Raw genomic sequence first — 13,330 nt, forward strand, 5'->3', positions numbered from 1 at the left:
TACCATAGTGGCGGTCTCTCATATGGCTAAAACAGCCACTTTTAGAAATTTACCGTAACATCTACAGGATGCGATTTGTCGCTTCTCTATCGGTCTTTTCTTCGGCTTCCTCTCCCGAGTTTTTTCGGAAGCTCCTCACATACGTTTTATTTCGCCGCCATTTCAAACTCTGACCCCCAAAAAAAAGCATCACGTCTCCTTCCACCCCTCCAACCCAACCCAGACACCACCGCCGGCATCCGGACGCAGCGCTCGGGCTTCAACCGCCACGAGCAGAACGTCTACTTCCTGCCCATCCTGGTGTGTGACAGCGGCGCCCCCTCGCTCAGCTCCACGGGCACACTGACCATTTACATCTGCGGCTGTGACACAGGTGAGCACCATTAGCGCCAATCACCGTCACCGTCAGGATCAGCAGCACTGAAAGGTCGCCTGTTGTTTTGCTTTTTGCACACAATTTGTTAGCTGCAGCCCCCCCCCAAAAAAATCAAGGCGAGGGTACAAATTTTAATATACTGTAAACTTGGCTATTCCACTCTGGATGACTTTAATCAGTGTCCACTGAACTGTCTTTTTTTTTTCTTTTATGGAGACCTCAGTATTGTTCATTCGGTAATTTTACCATTTTGACATGTCATCATCATTGCTCTCCTTTTTTTTAATTTCTTTTTTTTTTATATATATATTTTTGTATTTTTATTATTTTTTGTATGTGGGTGAATATGTGTATGTTGCGTGCATTCATTAGTTCGCCTAAAACCTATAAAAAATAATAATAATAATCCTATACCGTTTCGAACTGTCTAATGCCCTGGCCTCTATGTAATGTGATTTTTATTTTTTATTTTTTTTTTACAGAGGGAGCCATCACGTCCTGCAACGCCACAGCCTACGTAATGAGCGCCGCTCTCAGCCCGGGGGCACTTATAGCACTGCTGGTGTGCATGCTCATCCTCATAGGTAAGCGAATGTGCTTGGAAGGATAGACAGAGGTACTCATTAGAGTGGGACCAAATAGACACAGTTTTAGAGTAGTATTTTTATTTGGAAGAGAGTCAAATAAAGAATTGGGGAAAAATAAAAGTCACTCAAGGGTTGAGGAACGAACTCATGACCTTAAGCTTGGGAGACGGCTGATCTACTCCCTGAGCTACGCAGCTCTTGCCGGGTGTTAGTATATTGCTCATGTCAGCTGGAATCTTCGTAACGCCAAGCAAAATTGATGTTTTTGGTCTCCTTTTGGACATAAGCAAACCGTAGGAGGGGCGTAGCTCAGGTGTTAGTGTGGCAGTCTCCCAAGTTGAAGGTCGTGAGTTCGTTCCTCAACCTTTGAGCGACTTTTATTTATTTTTTTCAATTCTTTTATTTTACTCTCTTTTCCAAGTGCAAATATTACTGTAAAACTGAGTCTATTTGGTCTCACTCGAAATAGAGTCAAATTTACTCTAGAGTATTTACCGTGTACTCATTCGGAACTTTCATCAAGGGCTGTTTCAGAAAAAGGGCTGCAGTAAGGCTGTGTATACACATTTCGATTTTCTAAATCTTAACCAAGACCTCACGCACGACACCGAAAATAATCGGCATGTGTGGGCCAGTAAATGACATGAGAAAAGTTAGACAAACACTCAACATAAACGTTTGCTCCTCCTTTTTGTGTCCGGTAAAAACCTGTGCTTCCGCTTGCTTCCTAATGTAACAAAATGCAACTGAAGAGGATTTGCAATCGTAAATATTGAACAATTCTACCACTTACGATTGTTGGATGGTCTTTTCCTGAAAATGAAAATTCTTTTGTTATAATAAATGTTGCGTAAGTATCTATGCCGCCAATAAAGTGCTTAGTTTTACTGTTGTTTTTTTTTAGGTTTGCATAAAAATTATATAAAACTTTATTTATTATTTAAGAATTGTTTAACTTGGCATTACAAATCATGCAGTTAGGATGCTGACTCCCATCGCTCAACTCTATATTTGTAGACAACTGCTTTTTTTTTTTTTTTTGAAACTCGGGGCAGCAGACATAATAAAAACTGCAGAGGCCCCGGAATTGAACCCTGTGGAACACCATACGTTCCGTTCCGAATTCATAATGAATACATACTTTATTCGTCTGGCCACTTTTTTCTTTTTTTTTGCTTGGCATAGTTACCGTGAAGGGATTCAAATAATTAAAAAAAAAATCACATGACATGCTATCATATTCAAAGGAACAGGACAATGTCAATGGCTTTTCGTCCTTGGCGGAGGTCTTTGCTCCATTGCGAGCATTCTGGCTTGTCACTTTCGTTCTTATTGAGATGAAATGAAAGGAGCAAAACCCACTTGACAGTGACACGACTTTAAACGCGCTTGTTCAAATGCAAACATGTTGTACACACAGAGACTTGGTCTTGTTCCGTGTGAACTTTTTTATGAATATTCGTTACCCCAGAGGCGAGCGAGCGGCGCCACCTGAATGATGGATGACGCGACACCCCGCTGCTTGCAAATGTGACTCACACGGCTATCCGTGTCTTGTACAGAGCTCGTCCTAATGAGACTAGTTAGGGACATGCCTCCATTAAGGAGAACATCTTCTCGGCAGCAGCGCATCACTTATTCATCGTCTTTTTGAAAGCATCCACAAACACGTTGCGTACACGTCATATGCAGCCTCCCGCGCTTCCTATTCAAGACAAAACTGTGTTGTGTTGTGTTTTGGGGGCCTCGTCAGCTCAAAGACACTAAATGAAAAGCGTTGCAAGGTCTTGAGATGCTCGAACCAAAGCACGATAGGAGGTCTTAGCAAAGCCCTTTTGAGCGGCCTAAATCGCAAGAGCATCAACATGGGGGCATCAGTAGAGTTTTATGTGGTGAGGTGTCATGATATTTTTTTTTATCACGGGGGCCTTATTTTTCAAGCATGAAAAAAGGTTCTACATACTATTTCAATTATACAGGGGGCTTAATAAGAATTTTTTTTTTTTCACTTTTAGACATTTACCTTGGCAATACCTCAATCGTATGTTTTTTTTTTTTTGTGTTATCCATGGGAGTATACCGTATACAACCCAAGCCTCTTATAGCTCAGTGTAGGGCTGGGCAATAAATCAAATTAATTCGATAAAAAAAGGAAAAAAATCAAATCGAAAAAAATCGAAAATTTGCTAAATCGTGAAAATCGGATTTTCTCTTCTGGACGAATGCAATTTTGCACAAGTGGCAGAATGCTGGATGGATGGTTTACAATACATGTTTACAATAGCTACCAAATACTTAATTGTGGAATTTGAATAAATGTTTGTGTTAGATTTATTAGATTCAAATCACGATTTTTTTGGGGGGTCCATATCGCCCAGCCGCAGCTCAGTGGCTAAAGCAAACGACTATACAGGGTTCTTTTTTTGGGGGGTATTTTTGAAGGACGGGAACAGCTTAATAGCATTTGAATTCATTTCAACAGGGAAAATGGATTTTAATATTCAAGTAAATTAAGAGTGTACCTGCGTCTTGCTCAAAATCAGCTGGGATTGGCTCCAGTTACCAGGAAGTCGAATGAAGACAAGCGCAATCGAAAATGGACGGAGGAATCCCTCTCCGAGTCTGTAAGCTCACTCGATGGCAGTGTGTAAGCGTCTACACACACAAAAGCAGGCGTCTTCGCTCCGCTGAGGTGGGACCACCTCTCGGTTACATCAATTGGAAATGAAAACAAATTTCTCCCTAATTACTTTACAAACAAACCGTCCCTGCGTCCGTTCATTTAAAAGGCGACGGCGTGATGAATCCGCGCCGTCGCCGCGCCGCAGCATCTGCACGCCTCCAGTCCAATTAACTCCCCATCTGCTGGCGACGAGCTTCCGGGTACGGCGGCGCGGCGCAGCCCGGGGCCAAATTAACCGTCTTGTCAGGAGTGCTTATCGCAACATCTGCACACCCGCTTGGGAGGGGCGGGGAAGGCCCATGTGGTTCCGACTTGCATTGCAAAGGGGCAGAATATGTCCGGTAAATTGGCTTGGAAATTTGGAAATAATCTGAAGAAATATGGACAGTTTGTTTTTTTTAAGGCAGTCATTCAAAATTATGGGATGAAAAAAATGTCAACAGATTTATTTGTAAATTCAAGAAAGTTTCAACAGTATTTTGGTGTCGAAGAATCCAAAGAATTTTCAAATTGGCTCGAATTTTTGAGATGTTCCATATTTTTATTTAAGAAAACTCTTAAAACTGACTTTTTTTTTTTAATTTTGTTTTCAATTTTGTGAAAGACGGCAATTGTTACCGCAAAAAGCCTTCTATATAAAAATCATGTTTCATGTGAAAACCAAGCAAAAATTCTCAAAAATTGGCAATATTAGCAGTAAACAAATGACGTCAAAGCACAATCACTACTTTTAGTAAGGATCAAAGCCCATTTCCTCAATCAATCAATCAAAAGGATCAATGCCTATTAGTAGTCTAGGAGGCCGATAACCGATATTTGAGGCCGATATGACCTTCCTAAAAAAAAATGTTCAGAAAGTTCCCATGGTTATCATTACATCTTAAAAAGTGAAATGAAAATTTACAGAAGCAAATACCATAGCTCTGTTTTTTCCAAAATGTCAAAAATCCTGAAATCTTAAACTTTCACATTTCTTAGTTTTAATGTCAAACAAAAACAAAAGGTTCAGAAGGTTCCCATGGTCAGCAGCATCTCTTCTAAAGTTAACTGAAAATTTAAATAAATAGTTCCCTGAGATTAAGCTTTCAAGTCTTTTTATCCTTTTACCGGCCGTCAGATTTTGAAAAAAAGACCGATACCAATATTCGTCAAAATGCCCAATATCGGTGTCTATCCCTATCAAAAATATTGATATCTTAAAAAACTTTGGATTATTTCACAGAAGAACAAAAACATGACTGTTTTTATTAAACCGTCATCCATCCAACCCATTGTCTACTTGACGCTAATCTCCAAATTAACTGCCTTTTCGATAGCTGTCGGTTCAAGTGCCCGCGTGGCTAATCGGCAGCGACGTCGGCGCGCTATCAGCCAGGGTTTGTCGCAAGGTTAAATCCGCCGCGACCGCTCTATTTGCACAAGAAGCATCTGCACATACGATGAGCTTGTGTGTGTTTTCCCTGCTGACACTCGCCTCATTAGGGCTGAACCCGGCGTGCCCGCTTTAGTATGCGTGGAGGCGCGCGCCGCAATTTACCACGCACTCCCCCCCCCCCCCCCCCCGGAACCCCGTGACAATTAATTCGGTCCATTCATGGCGGAGAACAATAAACACAATGGTTATCGGCACGGCCTTCCCAGTGGAGCCCAGTAAACAATGCGAGAGGAGAGATTGGATGTTATCGGCACCAAGTGGTGTGCGGCGGCGGCGGCGGCCATTTTCCAAGTTGAGTCTCGGAAGACTCTTTAGGTGAGCAGGAAAGTCACTTTTTTAGACCATTTACTCAAATAGTGGCCATTATCAGGAACGGCTGAGATGATTGTATTCCAAAGAGCAGGAATTTGGTGGAAATCGGACAAAATGTCTGGGACGAGTCGCTCTTTGGAGCAACCCTGTAAATGGCACAAAATCATCCCTAAATGGCTACTTCAAAAAACGATCAGACTTTTTGGGCATTTTTGTGGTTCACTGTCTAATAAAACATGCCTGTCAAATGTCATGCGGTTCCTTTGGACAAGTTCATTTTTGAAGGAACCCGAGAAATGGCCTAAATAATCCCAAATTGTCCGTTTGGAAAAAAAAGATAATTTTCAGATTTACGTCTTTTTTGGGCATGTTTTATTTATTTTTTGTTTTTGTTGAGAACTTCAAATGAGTGGTTCAAGTTCATCTTTGAAGGAACCCGAGAAATGGCCTAAATAATCCCAAATTGCCCGTTTGGAAAAAAAAGAGAATTTTCAGATTTATGTATTTTTTGGGCACGTTTTATTTATTTTTTGTTTTTGTTGAGAACTTCAAATGAGTGGTTCAAGTTCATCTTTGAAGGAACCCGAGAAATGGCCAAAATAATCCCAAATTGCCCGTTTGAAAAAAAAGGAAATTTTCAGATTTACGTCTTTTTTGGGCATGTTTTATTTATTTTTTGTTTTTGTTGAGAACTTCAAATGAGTGGTTCAAGTTCATCTTTGAAGGACCCCGAGAAATGGCCTAAATAATCCCAAATTGCCCGTTGGGGAAAAAAAAGATAATTTTCAGATTTACGTCTTTTTTGGGCATGTTTTATTTATTTTTTGTTTTTGTTGAGAACTTCAAATGAGTGGTTCAAGTTCATCTTTGAAGGAACCCGAGAAATGGCCTAAATAATCCCAAATTGCCCGTTTGGAAAAAAAGTAAATTTTCAGATTTACCACGTGTTTTTGGGCACGTTTTGTTTATTTTTTGTTTTTTGTTGAGAACTTCAAACGAGTGGTTCATTGAAACTTTGTTCAGAGACATACACACAAAAAAGGTCTAATGCTTTTCCGTTGGAAAATAAATAAATACATAAATAAATCTGTTTAGCATGTTTATTACAGGTTTCATTTCATATGCACTATTGTGAAATGTCAACGTTTGAACGACACGTGCATGCGGTCCTTTTCGGCTCTAGTTTGTTATTTTGGACTTGCAAATGCACAAAGATGATCGGCATCCGCCCCCGGGGACAGGAAACAAATGATGGAACGATTTGGACTTCTGAGGCTACCTTGAACTTTCCCATGTCATCTAACGACGACAGCATGCAAATCCCCCGGACGCTGGAGCTGATGTGACGACCACGCTGTGACGACCACGCTGTGTGTGCGCGCGTTGCCGTTTGTCTTTGTGTTAACGCGTGTTTGTTGTTGGCGGTTTCACAGCATCAAACGCTGCGCATCCGTCTGGGCTGAAACGGACCGTGTTATTTATAGTGGTTTTATCTCCGCCAGCATTTCGGGCATTGATTCCTGAAGACGCCTCGAAGCGCCCGCCGGGTAATCACCTCTTTTCTGCTGGCATCCTTAAATTGTTCAATTCTTTAGACGGGACACAACCGGATGCCAGTCGACTCGGACACAATCGTTGCAGATGCTTTAAAAAAAAAACATGCTAGGAATAAACAGCATATATTACACAGTAAAAAAAAAATTGTTTATAAAGTCGTGTCACACTGTGCAGTTATTTGCCGCATTTAAAGTGCTGATGCATCCTCACGCTTTTACTTTCTTTAGGCTTGAATGAGTATTGATATAAAAGCTCGTCCCTCCCCCCTTTTTTTAAGGCATTTAAATCTGAATTTTTGGGGCGAGGCTGCAAAATCAATGCTCATGCATTTCAAATGAAAAACTTGACAAAACACCGAAATGCCTTCCCCGCCGCCTGAGCCTCCTCTTTTTATTTATTTTTTATTTTTTTTTGCCTGAGCATCCTGCTGTGTGTTTTTGCTCCCACAGAAGTCAAATCAAAGTTACATCGGCGCCACTCATTGGAAAACCCATCAGGCATAGAATTTTTTAACCTAATTCTGGTTACTTAATTCTGTCTGTTAGCGAGAGCCACTACATCGTGATAACTTACATTGATGGTTCTGCATTTGGCAATTTATTATTATATTATTAGTATGGGATTTTTTTTAATGGGCTTTAGGTGAACTGATGAATACACACACGCTCGCACGCACGCACGCACACACACATACTCACCCACATACAAAAAAAAAAAAAATATATATATATATATATGTGTGTATATGTATATATATTTAAAAAAAAAAAACATTTATTACATTTTTAATTTAATAAATGTTTTTTTAGTAGTTTCAATAGTTTTTATTAATTTATTTGTTTTTTAAAAAAAAGGAGAGCAATGATGACGTCAAATCGAATGAACAATACTGAGCTCTCCTGAAAAGAAAAAAAAAAAAAAAAAAAGGGAAACCCATCAGGCACAGGGCATATACTGTTGTTATGCAGGAAAGTGCATAAGAACAACATCTTAGAGGACTTTTCACTGCATATCGCTGGCATAAGTCACAATTTGGTAATATTTCCTATTTAAAAAATAAATAAATAAAAAAGTTTGTCAGTCCAAACGTGTGGGTGTTATTGCTTTATTTTTATTTTATTTTTACAAATGAGTAACACATCTAAAGTGTTGAAAGTCTTTTCAAAGATGCCCCTTTGAAGTTTTGGAGGTCTCCTGAAAAGCTCGAAGGTTTCCAATTATTCTTTCTTTCTCTCACAGGGAACTAAAATCACACATTTAAAGATTATTTGAAAACAGCTGGGATAGGCTCCAGCATGCCTGCGGTTTGGATAATGATGGATGGATGGAATAATCATGGATTCAATAATAATCAAATGTTGTCCTTGAGCACAAAATCTTGCCGACTCGCCATCAACGTTATCCTCTCTAAGGTTTGATGCAGATGAGTTGATGATTAAAACCTCTTTTGTCCTCCTTCCCTTCAGTCCTGGTCTTGCTCATCCTGACCCTCAAACGTCACCGCAAAGGCCAGCGGATGGCCGAGGACGAGGAGGACATGCGGGACAACGTCATCAAGTACAACGACGAGGGCGGCGGCGAGCAGGACACGCAAGCGTACGACATGAGCGCCCTCAGGAACCTCTACGACTTCCCCGAGGCCAAGAGCGCCGCCGCCGACTCGGTCCCGGACATCCGCGCGCTGCCGCACTGGGTGCAGGCGAACCGGTTAGCGGGCGGGGCGGCGGCGGCGGCGGAGTCGTGTTCGGCCGCCGACTTCTCCCTCTTCAAAGGTTACATCCGCAAGAAAGTGGAGCAAGCCGACGCCGACCTCACGGTGCCGCCGTACGACTCGTTCCAGACGTACGCCTTCGAGGGCGCGAGCTCGCCCGCCCTGTCGCTCAGCTCCATCCACACACTGTCCACCGCGTCCGAGCAGGATTTCTCGTACCTCAGTGACTGGGGGCCGCGATTCCGCCAGCTGGCGGGCTACTACGCGCCGGGAAAGCCCGACGAGGACGGCTCCTAGCAGAGCGTGGCGTTCCTGTGCACAGACTTCTTCTTCTACTCTTTCTTTTGTCCTGTGTTCTCCTAAAACACACAGCAGAAAGACCTCCTTGTCCGACTTGGTTTCTCCGACCGGGTTTTGGCTTTTCCTTATTTGGGAATTGAGTGCGACAGCTGTGAGAGAACGGAAATGTCAGCTTTGCGGAATTGCCGTTTGACAAAGTGGAGGAGAAAGCGGCAGGAAATGTTCCAGCAAATCTTTGAACGAAAGTGCAGTGTTTCTCTAAGTGGACAAAACTATTGGGACGCATTCAAATCAATGATTTAATCAAACGAGGGTCAATCTCGAGCCGTCCGTCCGTTTTCAACCGCGGTTCTCAGTAGTGTCACGTGAGCTGACTTTTGGCAAAAAAGCGGGATACACCAGGTGTAAAAGGACAGATTAATTCCCCCGACGGCCTAGCTACCAGCCTAGTGGTAGAGTGTCCGCCCTGAGACTGGGAGGTCGTGGGTTCAATTCCCGGCCGGGTCATACCAAAGACTATAAAAATGGGACCCATTGCCGCTCTGCTTGACACTCAGCATTAAGGGTTGGAATTGGGAGGTTAGATCACCATATGATTCCCGAGCGCGGCTGCTGCTGCTGCTCACCGCTCCCTCAGGGGATGGGTCAAATGCAGAGAACGAATTTCGCCCCACTTAGGTGGGTGTGACAATCAGTGGATCTTATCTTATCTTAATTGCAAAGATCATACAGGCAGGAAAAAAAAACAATTCATGTTCACACTGAGCAGGTTCGAGAATGACTCCTCATATAGTGAACCTGACTTGGCGTCGGAGGCAAGGATAAACTCTGTGTAAGGAAGAAACCCTCGGCCAGAATCCGAGATCTGCAGGGCGAACGTCTGCCTCGGTTGGTTGGTTTGAGATGTAAAAACAGTCGAAGGACAGAAGGGAGATAGAAATAGTTCCATGGTGACAAAAATCACAATGAAACATGAAACACCCAAATAGCACCGTCGCTTATAACAAGCAGAAAATTCTGAAAGCGTACCTCAAACAGAACCAGCCATAGGGGACGGAAAGAAAGACAAAGAGACACATGTTAGTAACATATGACATGGATGGTCACGGGTTGAGAATATCGAGAGACAAGAAGACGAAGGGAAGCTCGGTGCAGCGCAGCAGATCCCCCGACAGTCGCGGCCTGTGGCGGCATAACTAAGAGATGAAGTTTACTCTCGGTTCGAGAGAGGCTGTCTGCCTTCCCGCAGGAGAGGAGACTCATAGCTAAAGGCTCGAACTCTCATAACACGTTTTTGGAACCGCAAGTAAACGGAAGCTCTGCGAGGACGGCGTTCTAACTCGGTTGGGAAAAAAAAAGCACCGCAAGCTCTAAGGTACGATCGTGCCTGGCAGTGAAGCGCTTTGTATGTAAGAAGGATTTTAAACTCTCAGAAATCGCAAGTCAGAGACGCGAGAAATATAATCTAATATAATCTCTGCAAGTAAAACTCATGTAGCGGGTTTTGGACCAGTTTGAGGGTATTTTTGGGGGGGCAGCCCGTTAGCGAAAAGTTGCAATAATCCAGCCTCGGGGTCCCAAAAGGATGAATTAGTTTCCCAGCCTTAGCAAGTGGCGCCTCTTGACACTTGTTTTATGCGAGATATTCAAATCCCTGTTCAAATGTAATTAAATGTCTTTTAAATTTGACACACCACAGAGAAGAGCGCCCTTTAGAACCCTGCCAAATTTCAACGATTAAAGAAAAAAATGGCCAGTATATAAAATGAGGCGTGTCCACTAAAATGTTCTGAACTCAGCAGTCAAATGGCAAAAGCCACGACTACAACCTGAAAAAAATGGATTCTGCTCCTTCTAGCAACTTTCTTGTGCCTACACATTAATAGGTCATCGAACCGGCTTCCGTGGCTGGAATGCAACCTCCCTTCCTGGTTTGAACAAGGATTTTTCCATACAACAATAAGGCGTTCTATGGCTAAGCGCCAGTCCACAAACTGGAGACGATGTGTTCACACTCGTGGCCAATAACGAGGCGCTCTAAAACGGCCACGCCAACAGATTATCCGATTATTATTTCCGAGGTATGCTTGGCTGACTAGCTAGCTCGGTCACAGTTGCGCCAGATAACAATTGATGCCAACCAGGGCCCTCAATTTCTTATAGATGGGGGGGGGGGGGTTGTTTTATCTCAGCCTAAGTGGATCGCTGGGCCTCGTTTTAACTCTTATCGCATTTCAAAAATTCCTTCGTGGCGAAGCATTCCCGGTTGTCCGTTTCACACGTGAAAATTTGGAGGCATTTGTAACATCCCTCAACGTACAAAAAAGTATTTTGGATCCAATTGCTAAACCTAAACAGGAAGTCCCCCATTTTGATTTACTTTTGGAATTTGTCACCATTTTTCGGCCCCTTTATAGAGCTCATATTAAACTCCGACCATCTTCAAACTTCCCGCGTTTCATTTTAAGATGAAAACGTTTTTGTTTGGTTTATCGCATGCTGTTGCCGTGGCGATGCACTGTTTGCAAAAAATAAATAAAGATGCAGTTTTTGAGGGTCTAAAATGGGCGAAAACTCATCAAACTTGGCACACACGTCAGACCAGTCATGAGCGTCAACATTTGAGAGATTTCTTGTGTAATTTCCAATAAATGGCTCAATAGCGCCCTCTACAATTTTTTTAAAATTTTGTTTGAAATGGTCTGTCATCCATTTCTTTATGTCTTTGACACACGCCTGGCATTCCGATAACATTTTTGCGCTAGTCACACTACTATCATAAGGAAGAATGGTTCAAACATTGGAGGTTGTGGGTTCGGTCTCCAGCTGACTTCAAGTTGAATATGGGTTAATTCTGCAACTTTCAATAAAATCAGGTGTCCCAATATTTTTGTCCACTCAGTGCCCACCCTCTCATGGGTGACATCATTCAGTCTTTTTTGTTGTTCACACTGGATGCCGCAAATGGCCAAGGCGGCCCTTCAAAATATGTTTTTTGTTTTTAAAGGGTGTTGATATTTATGTATTTATTTGCTTTTGTAATTATTTATTTACATGGATATTCACTGGAATCTGACACTGGGAGGCAAAAAAAACTCACCGAAGATAAAGACCAGCTCGTGTGAGTTTGACTCTGGATTATATTTGTATTTTTTTTTTTTCTATGAAAGCTTTTGCTAAATACATCATGTGAAAAAGGATGACGTGTGTAACGTGGAAAAGAACAATTCTACGCATTCTTGCAGTTTTGTTTTGTTTTTGTTTGTTTTTTTGGAGGGGATGCAAAACAAACAATTGTGTTTTAAGTTGGCGGGGAAAAAAAAATTTGAGGGCACAAATGATACGTGTTTCATGGAATTGCCAGTTTTATTTCCCGACGTTTGTTTATGTGTGTATAAAAGAAAAGTTGATTTTGTATCACAAAATCTTTGCTTTGCTGTTGATTATTATTTTTATTATTTTTTTTGTACTTCACGTGAAGGGAAGGTTCCAAGGTATAATGAACGAACTGGTCGCATCCTCCTTATACCGACAACCTATAATTAATGTTGACCTCAATGTATGGAAAACTGAAAAAAAAGAGAGAAAAATACAAATAAATATTTAATTTTTTTGATAAACTCCATCTGCTTGTGTGCATTTAGTTAAAAACAGTACAGTACTATATTGTATTTATTTGAAGTTATGTTTACAATGCAATTATTTTTTCGGCAAATATAAGGGTCATTATTCTCGCATAATGTTGTGAGAATACAATTCTGATATTACAAGTAGAAAGTTATTTTTTCTTTTTCTCCGGAAAAAAACAAGAAAAAAAAAAACAAGTAGAAAGTTATAATGTTAAACTAATATAGTTGTCTTTAAAAAAAAAGTAACTGATTAAAAGTTTATAAGGCCCAATTTCACGGGTTATTCTACTTATTCTAAATTGACACTTTTTGTCATTCTATAAATTTTATTCTCGTAATATTACAACTTCGTGGTCAGAACATGAATTTGATTCTGAGTGGGATTTTTTTCGATTAAAAACATTAGTACTTTCCAACTTTATTTGCATAATTATAATGCTTGTTTGCAGAGGCGTACATTCCGTCAATGTTAATGGAAGGTCCGTCAATCTGTCAATAACGGACGCCTGTTTTGTTGACGAATGACGGGAAACTTGACAAAAAACCTTGAAAATTTGACAGACTTAAGCATTGCCGGAAGACTGTTTTGCTCTGTCGATTTAATCGTTCGGCTTGAAATATTGACGGATTGACGATGACGAAAGGTTGCCCCGACTGTTGACGTTTGACGGACGCTATCAAATTCATGGACGTGCCCACCTCTGCTCGTTTGCATGATATTGCGATTGTTTTGCCGGTAA

At 41.5% G+C, this 13,330-nt stretch overlaps 1 protein-coding gene across 2 annotated transcripts in view; it reads left to right on the top strand.

Moving 5' to 3' along the window:
- The window catches only part of cdh22 (cadherin 22), a 226,968-nt gene extending 214,382 nt beyond the window's left edge, over window positions 1-12,586 (top strand). For both annotated transcript variants that reach the window (XM_077573091.1, XM_077573092.1), the window contains 3 exons: window positions 224-373; window positions 859-960; window positions 8,417-12,586. In XM_077573091.1, the coding sequence (XP_077429217.1) occupies window positions 224-373; window positions 859-960; window positions 8,417-8,958 (794 nt within the window). In that variant the 3' untranslated portion in view covers window positions 8,959-12,586. The remainder of the gene's footprint in view (window positions 1-223; window positions 374-858; window positions 961-8,416) is intronic.
- Window positions 12,587-13,330: the final 744 nt, after the last annotated feature.

Source organism: Vanacampus margaritifer, chromosome 8, assembly GCF_051991255.1.
Source record: "Vanacampus margaritifer isolate UIUO_Vmar chromosome 8, RoL_Vmar_1.0, whole genome shotgun sequence".
In the NCBI taxonomy this organism is placed as follows: domain Eukaryota; kingdom Metazoa; phylum Chordata; class Actinopteri; order Syngnathiformes; family Syngnathidae; genus Vanacampus; species Vanacampus margaritifer.